Source organism: Ailuropoda melanoleuca, chromosome 5 (genome assembly GCF_002007445.2).
Source record: "Ailuropoda melanoleuca isolate Jingjing chromosome 5, ASM200744v2, whole genome shotgun sequence".
Lineage (NCBI taxonomy): Eukaryota > Metazoa > Chordata > Mammalia > Carnivora > Ursidae > Ailuropoda > Ailuropoda melanoleuca.
Window position 1 is genome coordinate 103,293,993 of NC_048222.1, and position 18,329 is coordinate 103,312,321.

Consider the following 18,329-nt stretch of genomic DNA (forward strand, 5'->3'; position numbering starts at 1 on the left):
CTTCCTCTGCGCGGTGTCCCGCCCACGCTGTGGTTCGGAGCTGGTGGTCCTCCTCCCTGACCGCATTTACATTAACCGGGGGCTTCTTTCCCATAGCTGTGGGCTCCCAGCCCTGGTAAGTGAGGGCGGTGGGTTTCTGAAAGCAAGGGCTCTATTTCCCCGTGACAGAAAAGCCTGGGAATTGAGAGGAGAGGTGAGGAAAGTCTGTGCACAGTGGCCTCTTGACCTGGGGCACAGATCAGGAACCTCAAAGAAAGGGAAGTGAAATTAAGCAAGGCTAAAATGCTAAACAGGGCAACTCCCCGCGGATCCCCACGGTGGAAGCAGCGGCTCAACTTTGCACCTTCTGGGGCGCAGTCAGGGTCTCCTGGGCTCCCTTTGAGCTGTGTGCCCTCAGTCTTCCGATCAGTGATAGAGGAAGGTTAATTTTAGTTCTGGCCTTTCCTCCTTTGAGAGTGTGGTACATGTGAACGGGGCAAACTGCCAGCTGCCCTGGAGTGTCACACAGGGCATCAACTTCACCCTTCTCCCACTTAGCTTTCCAGGCTCTCCCCGAAGGAAACTCCACCACACTTCTTTTTGTTTCAACACGGTTTTTGCTCTCCCCTTAGCCCCATTTTTGAGGAGGACACACCGTCTGTTATGGAAATCGAAATGGAAGAGCTGGACAAGTGGATGAACAGCATGAACAGAAACGGTACGGTCACCTAAAGTTGCTTTTTCTGTCTTCTCTAGTATGAGAAGGCTGCCGGAGTTGTAGAAAATACCCCGTAAATTCTGGAGTGTGCTGGTGTGAGCCCGGTCCACATTCGAGCTGGCATGTGCAGATCCTGACCGTGGGTCTGACCATCCTTAAAGACTCAGCTTGAATAGGGCATCCCTTGGTACCATTTGGTTTTATTTTTGTACAAGCTTTTCAAATGGCCTCTTTAAAGAAGCAGATGGTCTTTTTTCCAACAAGGAACTCTCCAGGTCCAAATTATCTGGAAAAAGTTAGCATCTGGCATTACCTTATATACTCCAGAATTTAGAGATCTGCGACTTTCATCTGTATATGGATATAAAACTTTACCACATCCAGTTTACATACATCAGTGCTGTCCAGCACAACAGATGCTAGCCATATGTGGCGATTTAAATTAAAATTTTAAAAAATGAAAAAATGTTAAAAATTTTGTTCTTCGGTCACTCTAGCCATGTTTTGAGTGTTCAGTAGCCACTTGTGGCTCAAGACTGCTCTATTATACAGCACAAAGGTAGAACATTTCCATCACTATAGAAAGTTCTGTTGGACAACACTAATATAGGTGGTATTATAAATATTTTCATGAATTTATTTGCCAGTTGATATCTGCCAGTAATTGTATGTGTTCCTTACTTTTCATTAAATCAATACTCGGATTTAAAAAATGATGGTAGCTGTTTTTTCTTTTAAAAATTCCTTTAAAAAGTCAAGAAATTATTTTAATGCTCAGATTAAATTAAAAAATCCACTGTTGATATTACCATAGCATTTGTATTTTTAACATGCATCTTTAAAAAATACTCTGGGGTCTGTCAGATTCAACACTAGTGAAGTCTAAATCCAGACACCTGTCATCAGAATTATTGTACCCGAGGCTTATCAACATAAGCTTTCCAAAAGATTAGAACAATTCGATGAACTTGTACAGTTTTGAGCTGAACAGTTTTTCATAGCCCAATATGGAGGAAAGAACAGCTCCGTTAAGCATTTAAGGGTAGGGAGGGGTCACTGAGATAATCCTGAAGGTAGTTTCATTTTGTTGTTTTTAGATGATATACCTACATAATATAATTTGGAAAAAGCAAAAAAAAAAAAAAAAGGTAGAAAGAAGAAAAAAAATTATACCCCCAAAGAGCACCTCTCTTAATCATTTGCCGTATGTCCTTTTGCGCCTGAGATCATTCTCATACACATTCAGGATCCTATTACCTTCACTAAACCAGAAACCTGGAAAAACGCATTTCTATTTAACAACTACAGTAGAGAGAAATTTTGACACATACATGAGGGAGCCGATGGATTTTTGTTTGTCCTTAAAAATAACTGTGGCTTCATGGGAGGGAACTCTGACAACTTTAAGAAGGTTAGTTTTTTCTCACTCTACCTGCTGCTTTTCGATTGGGCATCCTGACGGAAATCACTCCGTGGGCACATCAGGACCCCTGGCGAAGCTATTTTATTCCAGTGTCGAACGTGAAGCATGCAGATCTAGCTTTTGGAGCAACAGTGGGGTTCTTCAGGGACTGAATAACCAAGCAGTGATGAATTGTGCGCTTTCCAACAGGGCCAGAGGCATGTTGAAGTCTTGCATCTGTGCTACTAATGCTTTTTCCATTTCAAGATCCTCGCCATCATTAATCTTTTAACCTCTGGAACTCCCTAGTGAGGCCATTTCTGCACAAGTAACCATACAGATCAGGGAAATGTGAGGCTCAAATGTAAGAGTTTTGTGGATAGAAAATAGAATTTTGGTGACTAACAATGAGTTTGCTTTTTCTCTGTCCTAGCTGACTGTGAATGTTTACCTACTTTAAAGGAAGAAAAGGAATCAAACCACAACCCAAGGTACTTCTCGTTCCCACTGTTGAGGATGGGTGTATGGGGGAGGGGGTGGGAGACCACGGTAGAGCCCTTTTGCTTACCGTCTCTGTGCCTATAAATTTTAAGTGACAATTTACATGGGTATATGTGTGTGTCATGTGGAGAAAAGAAAGTGTGAGTTACGGCAAACAGAAAAATGCAAAGTAAATTTCCTAGTGACTTCATCTTTAGAAGTAATTAGAATTGGCATTTTCTTGCCCTTGGAAAGACACACTGTTGAGTCGGTTTCCGTTTTAGTCATGAAACTTTGTGATTGTAACAAACTATAGGTTTGTTTAGCTTGGATGAAGAAATGTTTGGTGAGGAAAACAGATGGAAGTGGCCGTCTTAAAGGGGATAACCGTAAATAAGAGTGAGCAAAATGAACATATGAAAAACAAAGCAAAACAAAACCCCATCTGGATTGGATGGTTGGTGTAGGAGAGAAATTAAACGAGAATTTAATAAACGTATTCCATCCTACCACTAGGTGGCTCTGCTTGATAGAAGATTCTAGCGTCCAGGGCTTGGGTGGCGTTCAGGACACCGTAATCTTGTTTAAATGTTACTGTTTGTGAGGAAGGAAATAACCATGTATGGGTGTTTTTGATCAGAGAATTGGTTGGTCAGGACCTGAGAAGTGTCGCAGGAGAAAGGGCTGATGATACAGCAGCTCGGGGACTTGTGCCACGTGGCAGCACTGTGATTTGGGGGGCGCCAAGTTGTTAGTAGGGGATGACTCAGAGGTGATCGGTGAGCAAAGAACGTGACTGATCCTGTAACTGAGACTTTACACTTCTGTGGGAATAAATAGAAGAAACTTTCAAGCAGGAAAAACACCACCCGTCTGCTCTCCCTCCATGTTAACCAAAGGTCCTGTGCCAGTCATCTTAGATGCTTCCAGACCGGAGTCACTTGTTGCTGGGCAGGCCCTGAGGCTGGAACAGCACAGGGGAGGACTGATAGTCAGTAGTGACTGGGGCCGTCAGATGTTTGTCTCCTGAACTCTTATTCTGCACCTTTCCCGTAACCTTGTCTGAGAGGCGGTCACCCCACATCTCACACATCAGGCCCCCAGAGTCCTACCGAGGCAAGCCTCAGCTCTGACGTGGAAATCCACTTCGTATTGAAGATTTCAGTCATTATTACCTGTCCAGGTATCTGCATGTTAAAAATTCATCATTTAAATGAGATGCCAGATATTAGCAAGCAGACGAAAGAAAAGAAAATGCTAGGGGAATATCACAAAGGGAATGAAAAAGGAGTATTTTCTCCGCGTTTTCATATTACTTAAAAATGAGTCACTGTGTATGCCCAGTGTGGGGCTCACCCACATCACCGCCGAAACCCTATAAATATCTTGTTACCTTATCTCTGACGGGCACCCTCAAATGATGCGAAACATCAGTGGTTTTTATGTACCTGCCTCTTGATCTTTGAAATTATTGGCAACATAGAAGAAACTGAATGTTAGAGGATTACATGGTTGTGAAAGCATCTTAGAAATCACATTTCTGAAATATTGAAAAGTTGGTCTTGGAAAATAAGCTCGAACTCATTTCTGCCTGTAAAACAAAAAGCCTTATCCTATTTGGAGGGCTGCTTTATGCTAAACTGTTGTTTTTAAGGTGCATGTCTACCTTCCTCCATTGGTCCAGATCCGCCTGGCTTCAATTCATAGGACGACAGTCCGGCTTCACCTCGTTCCCTCTTAGTGAGGCCGGCACCGGCATTACGGAACGAGCAGTGGCAAGTCCCAAGGCCCTGGTGCTATAGGGACTTTCTGATTACTCAAAGAGCAGTACAAGATTGTAAAGCAAATCCAATTTTTAGTCACTAAAAACTCAGAAAGATACAAAGCACTGAGAACAAAGCCTGACACAAAATAGACTCTCAATAAGTATTGGTATTATTATTATTATTAAAGATGTTATTTATTTATTTGTCTGAGAGAGAGAGAGAGAGAGAGAGAGAGCACTCGTGAGGGGGTGGGCAGCAAAGGGGGAAGCAGGCTCCCTCGGGCAGCCTGATGCGGGGCTCCAACCCAGGACCTCGAGATCATGACCTGAGCCGAAAGCAGATGCTTAACCAACTGAGCCACCCAGGTGTCCCTGGTATTATTATTATTAGCTTAAAATTGATATACATAAATTCACTGCCTTTTGGGCTAAGGAGCCTGTGTCCAAAGGCCCAGGCACACCCATATTGGAGGTTGGGGCATTTAAAAAAAAAAAAGGCTTTTCCATTTTAGAGCAGTTTCAGGTGTACAGGAAAATGAGCAGAAATTACAGAGTTCCCATATACTCCCGACCCCCACACATGCACAGCCTCCCTGACCATTGGTGTCCCACACCAGAGGGGCACATTTGTCCCAATCAGCTAACGTACTTTGACACATCATTACCCCCTAAGTTCCCCATTGGCTTTTACATTTGCGGCTCATCCTTCCTCTACCGTTCAAGCAGCGTGCCAGTGACCACAATGCTTCAGAAAGTACCCAACAGCCACTGGAGAGTGAGCTTAGTGGAAAACACACATCTCCATCCTCTTACTACAGTAAGACATCCAGAACCCACTTAAAGAGTTCAATCCTTCTTGATGCTAGAAAGACACCCTGACACAGAACCTCTGTTATATATAAAGTTCATGTACTTCTGGAAAAAGGAGTCAATCTGGTCACCACCCCACCCTTAATGCACCGCACTAGGTGTGAAGGCTTTTCTCATTAGGGTCCATGGTCTCAGGTCTCTCAGATCTTTTCCCACATATCCCATTGGACAGGCATTGTTCATTACTTTGCCCTGTCCTCATGGAATGGACGTTTTCTTTCATGCTGTGGAATCTAACACTTAGCACAGGACTTTCATGAGGGCGGGAGACCTACAAAGCACTCTGGGAAGTTTATACTGTGGTTTTCAGGTCTTTAGAAAATCAGTGGGGAAAGATAACAGACGAATTGTGGAGGAGGGGGGGTTATATGTTCTTATTTCCTACCTTAGCATTTCCCCCCTAATTCTTATCTGTTACGTGTGAGGGATTGTAAGAGTAGTGGGAATAGTGTCGGTGAAATAGTGTCCAGGGGGGTGTGGCGGGGCAGCGGGAGAGGTCTGCCCTGGAGTTGAAGAGAATCTCATCAGTGGCATTGTTAAGCTTTGCCAGCACTTGGTGATAACAGAAAGCAGATCTATTGAGTTGGTTTTATTATTGTTTGAATTCTCTGTGAAGAATGTACTCCCTCATTGTCTACCCGAACCCTCCCAGCATCTTCCTGAATGCCCCTAGATAGTTGTAACCACATGAAGGATAGAATCCCTTTCATCACAGTGCTTAAGGTCTAGCCAGCCTGGCCCTTCTTCCTGAAGCCTTTATAGCTGGACAATTTCCTGCAAACTCGGTGTTTCTGTCTCTGTGAGCTTAGGTGAATAACCACAGAAAAGGAATTGCAAATATTAGCCAAATGTCCGTCTTTTTTCCCTTTATGCCAGTTGGCCACCGTGATGAGTTTATATTGAGTAATAGAGGAAAGACAAGGGAAAAAATCAATTTGGTTCCATCCAAGTGGATTTAGGATTTTGAAAGCACATCAATAACAAAAAATAAGAAGACACTTAATAGAGCATTTTATACATAGCAGAAGCCTAGGCACTCTCACCTAGGAAGTTAGCTAGTCAGAGAGGGTAAATAATAGCCTACCTGTCCTGGTTTTGTAATAATTCTATTGTTTATTTTATGATTCATGTCTGAGCTCAGTGACTTAAAAATGGATCACTTCAGTATTTCTTAGGAAAATCTAGGTTAGTTTAATAAAGAATTTTGGGAATTTCTTCCTGTTTCTGCTCTTCTCTTTGTCTCTCTCTCTCTCTCTTTTTTTTTTTTGTTTAAAGTATGATTGTTGATGTAGTTTTACAAAATATATTTACTGAACACCTAATAGGTGCCTGGCATGGTCTACATCATGACGGTTCAACCTGTTAAAATGAAATAATCTGTATGAGTAACCTGGAATCAGAGAGGTTAAGTGATTTGTCCAATTTACACAGTAAGTTTATGATAAAACTCAATGTGTCTTTTAAAGTACATTTTCTTTTTCTTTTATTAATTAGTTAGGATAAGAGACATTCCACAAATTAAAAGACAAATTAGAGCTTAAAAAATAGAAGGGACACTCCACAGCAAGAAAGGCAGCCACCATGAGGCTAATACATGAGAGTATCTGGTGAGTGACGTATCCATCATCTCATGTAGTCATTGACAAGACTGAACCATTAATTGCGAGAAAACAGCAGTTTTGGCCAACTGTTTTGGCCTCTCCACTCAAGTAAATCTCTGTGGCCACTTCTAGTTATTTTCTTTATGAGTTTTTTTCCTTTTTTCCTTTCTAGACTCTCAAAAGTCCTTTAAAACTCAACAAGTATTCAATAGGAAGTGTACTGGGTGGCAACTGGTTTCCCTCAAATCTGAGCTCTGTATTATGAAGGATAAACGTGACATATAAGGGTCATAATGTAACCGCTTATAATCCCACAGGATGATAACCTCAGATAACATTGTTAAAATGCAGGGGTGCATGCGTGTGTGTGTGCGCTTGTGCGTGCGTGTGTGCCTGCGTGCCTGCGTATGCATNCGCTTATAATCCCACAGGATGATAACCTCAGATAACATTGTTAAAATGCAGGGGTGCATGCGTGTGTGTGTGTGCGCTTGTGCGTGCGTGTGTGCCTGCGTGCCTGCGTATGCACGTGGTGGGTGAGGGAAGCTGTATTAAATTTAATAAACCACAGCATTGCTTGAATAGTGGCCCAGATTATGTCTGCAGCGGGCATGATCTATGTGTGTTGGATGAATTTTAGGCCTGGCTGTGATGTTAGCCAGATGTGTGACCTCTATAATTCCCCCTACCCCCTGCCCCCGGCGGGCCAGGCCCCTTTCAGGAAGGGGAAGGGAGGTTATATTGATGAAGAGAAAGAGAGCATGATCTAATCATTACGTGACTTTGCGTTATACCGAGCTCTGCTTTGCCCCAAAACCAAGTTAGGGAGCATGATAACACGGAAAGATTTAATGCAGGTTGATTGCCATCTTCGGAGCTAGGGAACGTTAGAAGTGGTCATACAGAGGCGGTATTAGAAGATGAACGGGTCCGGAGAACAAAGACGGCTGATCTGCTCCCTCCTGCGACCCAGGGGCAGTTAGGAAACAAGGTGTTTGGAGCTGCCTCTGCCCTCATTTCACTGCTAGCGTTCCCATTAGATGCTTTCTTAAAAATCGTAAGATGATGCTTTGTCATCAGTTCAATTTGTTGTTACAGTTGGTAGGCCTGTTACTCTAAAGGCTTTTGGGGAAGCTGTCCCACATTCTCAAAATATCTCTGCAACCCTCTGAGAGAAATTACTCACGAATGCCACTGTCGTCGGCAAGACACTAAAGCTGCCAGAATTAACACCGAGGCGAGCAGTAGAGGTTTGCGGCAGGATCGCGGATTTTATTTGTTGTAATCGTGTGGCAGGTTGCCAAGGTATTTTTAACAGGGAACTCTAGGAGTTGCCAGCGTCCAAAACGCCCGGGCTTCCTTGCTCATTTCACAGAGATGACGAATGGCCGCAAAGCCAGCAGGGAACACGTCTAACTAAATCAGGGACCGAGCGAGCGACAACGCCTCCAGGCCTAGGTGGTGGGCCAGGACCCGGCCGCGGCAGCCCCCCCGCCCCCCAGAACGTGCCCGTGAGAGCGGGACACCAGGCAGGACCCGATGTCCCACCGCGCGAGCAACTGGTGTGCGCTGGGGGGGCGTGTATGGCCGGCGCACGGCTCACCGTCACGGAGCTGAGCAGCCCGTGCCGTGGGAGCTCCCGGGCTCTTCGGCGCCCGCAGTAAACAAGCTCGGGTCGGGGGACGGCGTCACACGCTCTGCCTTCGAAATGCTTCGAGGGTGTTCTCAACAAGCCCCACTTACGTGCTTTCTCCTCAGAAACAGAAAGTTTGTTTTTGGAAGGTGGTTTCTCAAAGCCTTTGAAGCCGTGTTGAAGCTTGTGTTGAAGCAACAAAGCCTTGCTGGCCTAGAATCTGCAAAAGGAGAACGTGCGTCCGTGCGTTTGCATGTCAGGCATGTGGCAGAGAGCCGCCTTTAGATTTGCTCTCTTCTTCTTCTTCTTCTTAAGATTTTATTTATTTATTTGACACAGAGAGAGACAGAGAGAGAGCACAAGCAGGGGGAGCGGCAATGGCAGAGGGAGAAGCAGGCTCTCCATGGAGCAGGGACCCTAACACAAAGCTTGATCCCAGGACCCTGGGATCATGACCTGAGCCAAAGGCAGATGCTTCACCGACTGAGCCACCCAGGCTCACTTATTCTTTACAATAACCTATAAAGTGCGTGGCATTATGATGTATGTTTTGTGGGTGAGAGGAAAACAGAAAACTTAGGCTAAGAAAAGCTGGCTTGCCCAAGGTCACTCAGCAAGGAGGTGGCTGAGCCCTGATTCAAACTCCGGCCATCTGACCCTGTGCTCTTTTCTACCGTGTAAAAGAGCCACTGTCAGCACATACTAGCATGCATACTACTGCAAACACAACATGAGATGTGAAATACTGTGGCATAAACTTAACCAAAAAAATGCATGGCATAATATAAAAAGAAATCGTTCAGTTTTATGGAGGGACATACAAAATTTTTAAAAAATAGAGACATACTGTACTCCTGAAAGACTCCACAATGTACTGATCAAAATTTAGAGCTGTCTCATGCTTTAGATTGAAATAGACTCCAAATAAGTTTTAATGTTAAAAAAGAGGAAAAAAGTCCAGAAAAAATATAGATAAATATTATTACAACTTTAAGGTGGGGATGGGTTGAAAGCATGCCACACAAGTCAAAAACCATATCAGAAAAGCATAGATGTAGGAGCGCATGGGTGGCTCTGTCAGTTAAGTGTCCAACTCTTGATTTGGGCTCAGGTCTTGATCTCATGGCTGTGAGATCGAGCCCCACAAGGGGCTCCATGTTCAGCGGGGAGTCTGCTAGAGCTCCTCTCTCTCCCTTTCCACCTGCCCCCTCCCCCATTCACACGCACACTCTCTCTCTAAAATAAATAAATAAATCCTTAAGAAAAAAACATAGATTTGAGCTACATTAAAAACTCAAAATTTCTTTACTTCAAAAAAACAATAACTAGAATTAGAAGGAAAAGGAAAACTGGGGAAAAGTATTTGCAATATATATATATATATGGAACAAAAATTATCATTCTTAATACACGAACCAATAAAAAGATAGTAGTCCCCTTTTAAATATGAGTAAAAATTATCAATAAGCAATTTAGCAAAAGAAGAAGTCAAAATTACCAATAGAGCTTTAAAAAATGTTTACTTTTCTTAGAAATCATAAAAAAGTAAACTATTTTCACCTATTGGATCAATAAAAGATGAGAATAATAATACCCAGTTTTGGAAAGGATGCGGGGACAGGAAATCTCCCTGAAGAAACCGTAGGGAGGAAGGTAGATTGTGCAAAATGTCTAGGAAGGGGTTAATTTGACAATGGGCCGTTCAAGCTTTAAAATGGCATACATTTTAACCTGGCAATTCCCCTCCTAGGTATGTTTATGCAAAGGTAACAATTGGAAGTGTGCAAAGATTTTTTTATACTAAATAAAAACTAACAATCTGAAATAGCCTACACGTTTAACCGTAAGGATATAGTTTAAAAAATGGTTTTTGGTCTGGTGAGACAATGGCAGGCTCTGTGGCCACTAAAAAGATATTGTATATTTATTAGCAAGGAATGATGTCTGTATGTGAATGACGGTGAGAAAAGCAGATGACAGCACGAAATGCATAATATGATCCCATTTTTGTACAAAAAGAATGTATATCATTATCAAAGGAAGTTTGGAAGAGTACACACCGAGATGATAACTGTAGTAAGATCGTTAGTATTTTTGTTTCGCTTATTTGTATTTATTTTGTCAACAAAGACTATGGATTGGCTTTCTAATACTTTAAAAAATCACTTCTGTTAGGACAGCTGGGTGCAGATCAGGGCTGTAGACAAAAGAGGGCTTGCACCCATTGCTATCCTGCTCTGCGTTATACTCTGCTTAGGGTGGCTGAAATTTCAAGAAAAGGCCGCAGAAAGAAAGAGACTTAGGTGCTATAGAGATGACCTCCTGGATCTTGGAAATAATATCCTGCTACCACCCAATTTCCAAGAAATGGAACCTCCTTGTCCAGGTTAAGAGTAGTTCAGGGTCACTGAAGTGAAGGGGTGGTTACATCTGCTCTTTGGCTAAAAAGTGTCTTAATTTTCCATCAGCTTTCCATTTCAAGTAAGTTTTGCTACAGAAGTTCCTTTTATTCACAGCTGTCCGCCTTCCCCTTTCCCATCGATTGCCCATCCTTAATCCCAGCTTCTTCCCTCATCTTCACAACACAAACATGTAACCATACATACGTTTACCCTCTCCTTCCATGGATAGATCTATTTATCAGTTTGCTTCAGTCCTTTTGGAAACTCAGGCTGTCTCCCTGAGCAGGAGAGCTCTGGAATAGGAGTCAGATGAATCTAGTTGGTTGCAGACTATACACGCCTGTGAGCTAAGGAGATGTGAGGTTCTGTTTTCTAGTATCATTCAGGCACTTTCTTGGAGACAAAGGTGACTTCAAGTAGGGATATTCTGGGATTTGAGCGATGGGACACAAAACTGAAAAGAAGTGGGAGGAGAGGTAGAGTGACCTGCTTTCCAGGAGACATGGGTGGAGGCATGGTCTCATTGGGGAAAAGCTGCCGAGCCAGATATGTGGCCAAGGTAGTCTAGTTAGAAACAAAAGCACAAGTTAGCCTGCCAGCGCAGTCATGTCCGAACACCATGTCCCTAGTTTATGTCTCCTCACACCCCAAGATGTCCAATGACTGAATTCTAAATGACACTGAGAAGTCACCTCCAGATCTTTTGGGGATATGAGCAAAAGGGGCTTTTGAAAACACGCCAGGACCACAAACTCCAGAGAAAAAACAACACATGGAAATTTTTTAAAAAGGAAAAAAAAAAGTAATTTGGCATCTATTCATAGAGAATGGGATTAGATTTAATTAAAGGGGGGGAACCCCCAACTCCATCTGGTTGTCTCCACATCGGCACTAGGGAGGGATATTAGAACAAGAGCCAGGGATTATTTCTTGGCTTTCATGGATTTCTTCCTCAGGGATCAAATGTAAAATCCAAACCAACCTTTGTTTCAGAAATCATAAGCTGGGCACTGTTGGCTTCCTGACTGTTTATGTTTTCTTGAGTCACCTTCACAGTGGAGTGACCAGCTGTCGGTAGCTTCTTGGAAATACACGATTGTTCTGTTTTTCACAGTGACAATGAATCCTGAAAGTGAATGGTGCTAATGTTTTCCAAGAGAAGCGGCCTGGAGGGAGCCTGCCGAGCCTGCCAGCAGATGATGAAGAGGATGCGAATTTAATTAATTTCAGATCAACATAGACAAGAACCTTTTGCTGTTTCTTCCAATGCCCACTCTTCCTAATGATGGCATCACCTGTACTTGGAAGAATGCACGATTGAGAAGCGCTAGGAAGAGGCTTGGCTGCCGTGCATGATGACCTCTGAGGGAGGAGGAAGCACGTGGTTTTCACCTCTCATCAGGGCCTCTGCCCTCCTCTCGGCCAACCTCTCGCTGCCTGGACTCACTCCGGCCACGCTCTCTGGGTCTTTGTTACCTTTCTGCTTCTTCATTCCTTGGAGTTTCAATCAGGAAGCTGTTTTATATATGGCTTCCTTCTGGGTCACCTTATTACCTAATTAGCTCTGGATAATTTCCTCTGATTAGTCAAGCCCTCTGATAGGTCATCTGCATTCAGCAGGAACTTTCCTCAGGGTGAGTTACATTATGCAAAAGACAGAAAACAAAGCGGGTGTTTCACTGTATACATCATTGCAGGGGCTCGATATTCTCAGCTACCTGCCCGGAAGACATAGTGAGAGAGGCCACCGTCCTGAGGAGATGCTGTTGGGTGCCTCGAGGACTCTGAGTTGGCCAGATCCCTTGGGACCTTCTCGGAGCACTAGGAATCTTCAGTGAGAGAGCAAAGTGATTTCCTTCTCAGCTAAAACCACCTGCTTGTTCGCATTTCCCCCCAAGCTCATTCTTGCTCTCACCACACCTCCCTTGCCCGTGGTATGTAACGAATACAGGTGCACGGGGGCCTCAGCTGTCAACCTTCTGTTTCGGAGATGGTTAAGGTCATTTGAAACAAACAGAATAGGAATAGGAAATCCCTATGCTTGTGGCAGATATCACTCAGAGCCCTTTCCCGTCCAGCTGGGACAAGCCTCGCGTTGTCCTCGACACAGCTCTCCGGAAGGCCACTATGAGCCCGTCAGAGAGGACGGTCCCCCTGGTGTGTGTTGACGTCCTTTACAAGAAGCAATGGCGCTGAGGGCAGAAGGGCCTGCTTATCACTCCCACTCACGTAACATCAATCCTCCTTTAATCCCTAATTCTCCACTTCTGACCTTTAAAGCAATCTAGCAAATTGGGAGTCCTCAGCTTTTCTACAACACCTGGTATTTTATTCCAGGGAAGAAGTAAAGAATGAAAACTTTATTTATTTTACTCTCTACATGTAAACTGAGGGGAGATGAGGTTCGCCAAACATTTGCTGCTGAACTGGGGGTCTTGTGTTTGAAAGGCTGCCTTCGTACAGAACAAAAACCGCCCCCTCCTCCCTTTTGGAATCCCTCTGGCGTACTCGCCTTCCGAACTGTGCCCATAGTTTTAAAGGCAGAGTTCCAAAGCCGGGGAGATCTTTCCGCACAATGAAAGAAAACGATCTGGTCGTCGTGTTTAACCACTGCTATCATGCTATCCTGGGACTTGACAGAGCTTTGGCAAAAGACAGTGGTATATAATTTCAACCGATTTATCTGCCATATTCTCATTAGCACCTCCTAATATGGCATTTTTGTTTTCTCTTCTGTTCTGCACACATATTCAATGTGGGGTCCACAGCGACTCCCAGATATTTATGCCAAGATTGCCACTTTTCTGAATCATCCTTTCTGCCTATTTTGTTACTTTGTTTCTTCTCAACATTTTGACTCTCAGAAGAGCCTCAGATTGCTTCTCTCTCTAAGTATCCAGGATTTGTGGTGAACACTGAGGCCTGTACATTTTATCCGAGACTATCAAATAATGCGACTTAGAAGTCCAGAGAACTATAAGGGGTCTTGGAATCTCATTTTGATGAAGCAATATTTTATGATAGGATTAAAATATTCTCATTCGGTATTTAAGATCATTTCAAATTCCAGAAGAAGCAGGCTTCAGCAACACGTCATTCAATTTATGTCTGAAAAATGTACTAACCTCTATAACTGCACAGTATATAAGGCATTTTTTTAAAGGGAGATTATTCTGGCAAGATATATGAACCAAAGCAGTGAAGGGTCAATCCTAGCACCCTGTATCTTTTTATTACTGTTCAATCAATAGGTATCATATATATATATATATATAAAATGCATTTTTGTACATTTTAAGCAAACCAGGTTTAACAATATTGTTGAGTCGAACTTCTCAGGAAACTTGTTTTAATAAATATGTAAGAATATCAGTCTGTTACTCTTAACTCAATGATGTGACTCCTCTTTCTGGGGAGCTCATTGTTATCCAAACACAGGAATAAGCCATGGATCAAACTTTGTATCTATGGTTCGGGGTGGGGGGAGGGGGAGGCAAATGCCTCTAGCAATGTAAATGGATGCTTTAAAAAGGCTTTTGTCTATTTTTTAATTTGGGTTGTTTAAACTATCAGTTTACACCATCTCTGGAAGGAGGCCCCTATGATGATTAAACAGAAAATACAGACTTTAGTTTCAATTTCTGTCCGAATTGATACAAATTCTGAATGTACTGGAGCGATAAGGTGTGGTTACATACTAGGATGACACTGCTGAAATTCTCATTGTGGGGAAAACATTGAAATTTTATGCTGAATTAAATTTACACATGCCATGTTTTCACACCTAGAGATACTCAGGCTGAATCCTGGGGTTCCATGTACTAGGTACAATGGGCAGGCCAGACTAGCGTCACTCATAGGTTATATTTCTTCAATTTTAAAGTAACCAGGAGAGTCACTGTAATAGTGTGGAATGGAGTTAGTCCAATTGGTTATTAATAATTGCATAATCCAAACAATGAATTATCTCAATTTGCTTGCTTGTTTGTCTGAGCAGCTCTTTGACCTTACCTTGGAATTCTCCTATCTGGTACCAAATTTTATTTTCCTCTTAGTCCTTTTGAGGGTGGCTATTTGTAGAGAATCAGTGTTTTGTTTTTGTTTTTGGTTTTTTTGGTTTCTTTTGGTTTTTGCCTTATTACCTTTTCTAAATAACGTATTCACAGGATAGCAATCCATACAGTTATATAAAATTAAACTTTCAAAAATCAAGTCTATAGATGCTCTAAGGTCTTTTTGAAATATTTTAGGAAGTTCAATTTCTAAACCGAAGTACATCCAATAACATGAAGACTTTCATTTCAGTGCTGTACAGGTTTAGAAATACAACACTGAACTGTTAAGACAACCAAGGTGAATGGATTCTCTTCAGTTGGACGTCAGGTGTGGAGGGCTCAGGTAATCACACTCCTCACTCCCCATCACAGTATCATCACTGGCCTCTGGTACTTTACAAGGTGAAATAATTGGACCTTTTACAAAACCATATTCTTCACATTTGTCACTCCTTTGGTCTGCGTGGCAAGAATTAAATGATTGATACATAGAAACTACAAATAGTAAGCAACATTTTTTTCAGCGTCAATATCAGATGGAGAGTAATCACCATATTACTCTGACTTATAAATTAAAATTATAAATAACATCAAGAGCTTAGGAAAACTCTACGTGTTTAATAAATGTCAGCTTTCAGAAAGAGAGGAGATTCTAATTTTCCAACAAGTTCAAAAATAATCGGGTAGATCATTGGTAATTTAGCACGTATGCATCTTGTTTTTAAAGTTAAGTGAAAATAATGTAAAATGATTTTATTAGACTCTCTCATGTTCCAAGCAGTAGAAAGTGTTTCCTCAGAAGGTCAGTAAGATCATCAGATGTTGTATTTACTACTTGGCTTCAATGTAGAAATTCAACCTTGGAAGCCTCATGTAAGAAAGGGCCCCATCACTACTGATTAGAACTGATTTATAAAACTACTAAAGTTGGGTTTTTTTGTTTTTCTTTTTGTTTGTTTTTAGAGAAGGAGGGGAGGAGGGAGAGGGAGAGAGAGAATCTCAAGCAGATTCCACACCCAGCATGGAGCCCAACATGGGGTTTGACCCCAGGACCCTGAGATCATGACCTGAGCCAAAATCAAGAGTTGGTCACTCACCCAGGCACCCCACAAGTACTAAAGGTTTAAGACTGATTAAAGGTTTTAGGGTTTTTTCTCTTGCCTTGTATGCTGAGAATACTATACATGATAATATTTTTCCTTTACAGCTGATGGCTTTAGAAATGTCAGATATACATATGTATTTGTATAAATTGCTCTATTCTCAGCTGCATGATTTTTGGTTAAAAAAATGAATAAGTCCATACCTGCTTGTATGCTAAATTGCTCAATCATCAGTGATCGACTTAAAAGGATTTCTAAATTTAATTGAAAAAAAAGCACTATAAGATAGGAATAAAGAATATCTTTGACATTAGTTTCTATGTAATTAATGTATATTAACATTTAAAATAGATGTTCATTTGAAGGTAAGGTATTTGTTTACTAAAATGTTGCTGACTGAGAGTAAAGGGGTGAATTAAACATCTTTTTAGAGAAAAATTCTTATAATTTAACTTCTGTGACTATGAAAAAGAAGGATTGTTACCTTTGATAATTATGCTCTTTTGATCTGTATACCTCTTTAAATAAATGAAGCAATGCCAGTTCTAAAAGTTCTTATAGAATTGAGCCTGTTTTATACAAAATTATCTACCTTAAAAATTAATCGGATTTTCTACATATCTAAAAGATACCATAACACAGTCTTGTCTTTTTTTCTTTGCAAAATATTTTTAAATTGAGAAATGAAATTTTAATTGTCTATGGAATGTAATTTTTAAAAGTATTTTTAGTAAAAACAGAAAAATCTCAGAACTAAAGCCTTCTCTTTGTCCTGATTACTTTTCTTCGTGCCTTTAATCCTAATTTCATTTTCTACGCATTGACATTATAATAGTTAGAGCAAGGCTGAGAGGTAGGTTCACCACACACAGATTATATGAAGACGTCTTTGAATAAGGATGCGTTCTTGCAGGTCACAAAAAGTAGTCAGCACATTGACGAACAATGAGCAGAAAGATCCCCCTCAACCCCCCGGCTAAAGCCATACCTGGTACCTTATGGCAGCATCTTACTGCTCGAGTCTGTGGCAGCTGCATTTCTTTCTATTTGAACCAGAACGACTAAGGGACTGAAGTGGTGGGACAGATCAGCTTCGAGATGGCTTGGACCCGAAGAGCAGACAGTCCCACGGCATCAGGGAAATGATACTAAGAGAGAACAGTAATACGAACTATAACTAGCGTCTATTGTGTGTATCCGTTAGGAATTGAGTTCAGCTTCTAATAGTAGACACACAGAATACAATTGTTTTGAGCAAGATCTTTTCTTCTCACACATGAAAGGGTACAGAGGTAAGCTGGTGTGGTAACTCCATGGTCACCTGGGACCTGGGTTCCTTCTCACCCTCGCACCTCCATCGGGGCAGAGCTCCCATCGTCCAGGTGGCCGTATGAGGCAAATGCTCCAGCATCACGTTCACAAGGAGGAGAGAAAGGGAAGCAGTGCAGGAGTGAGGCACTTGAAAGAGCTTTCCTGCCAGCACATTGAAACAACTCAATCTACATCTCGTGAGCCAACCTATCTATCTGCCAGGCGGCAGGGAACAGGGGTCTCTGGGGCTGGCACATTAGTACAGCCAACAATAAGGTTCTGCTTCTCAGAGCAGTGAGGGAATACTGCGTATCCAAAGAGGTAGCAATCCCGGCCATAAGGGGCTAAGCACTTGTCCCATATCATCTCATTTCAATCCTCACCATATACTTTTAAGCTCGGGCTAGGGAACTCATGAACTTGTCCCCTGTCTTTCCAACTCCAGATCATGCTCTTTAAACTGCTCCACTCGGCCACCCGCCCGGAGAATGTTTAGGAAGGTGTCAGTCATAGTCACGGAGCCCCATAGGTGGGCCTGGTCACACAAGTAACGGAAGCTGCAGGCCAGTGGGGAAGGAAGGACCGCACATAGGGCCAGTGGGAATGGTATATCATGCTGAGAAAAAGAAACCAGGGCTTGCAATAGGGGGGATAAGGAGGGAAAACCTAGTTTCTGGACTTAGGTACCGGTAAGGATTTGGTCACTGAGTGAAAAAAATAAAATCCCATTTACTGGAGCTGAAGTCAACAGGATAGCAGTTGTTCTCTTTAAGGTTGCGATAGAGAGGCATGCCCAGATACTCTCGAACACAGGTGGTTAGTGCGAGCACGTGTGAATGTAGAGTTGCCTGAAAGATCACCTCTTCAACAGCCATAATCATTGTGGCTTTCAGAACAGCCAAACCTGGTAGGTACGTGGACTTGTGAAAAAGAGGAAAAGCAGCATTGTTTGAGATTTGGCCTGAGCTCAAGAGTCCCACCTCTGGAAGCATTCATACTTCGCAAGAGAG

General features: G+C 42.4%; 1 protein-coding gene across 2 annotated transcripts in view; it reads left to right on the top strand.

Annotated features, from left to right (window-relative positions):
• Window positions 1-16,562, top strand: part of TMEM154 (transmembrane protein 154) — a 36,905-nt gene extending 20,343 nt beyond the window's left edge. Inside the window, exons 5-7 of one of the 2 annotated variants that reach the window (XM_034661522.1) lie at window positions 612-697; window positions 2,533-2,590; window positions 11,965-16,562. In XM_034661522.1, coding sequence (XP_034517413.1) covers window positions 612-697; window positions 2,533-2,590; window positions 11,965-11,980 — 160 coding nt within the window. In that variant the 3' untranslated portion in view covers window positions 11,981-16,562. The remainder of the gene's footprint in view (window positions 1-611; window positions 698-2,532; window positions 2,591-11,964) is intronic. The other variant, XM_034661523.1, reaches the window with a different exon arrangement.
• The last annotated feature ends 1,767 nt before the right edge of the window (window positions 16,563-18,329 follow it).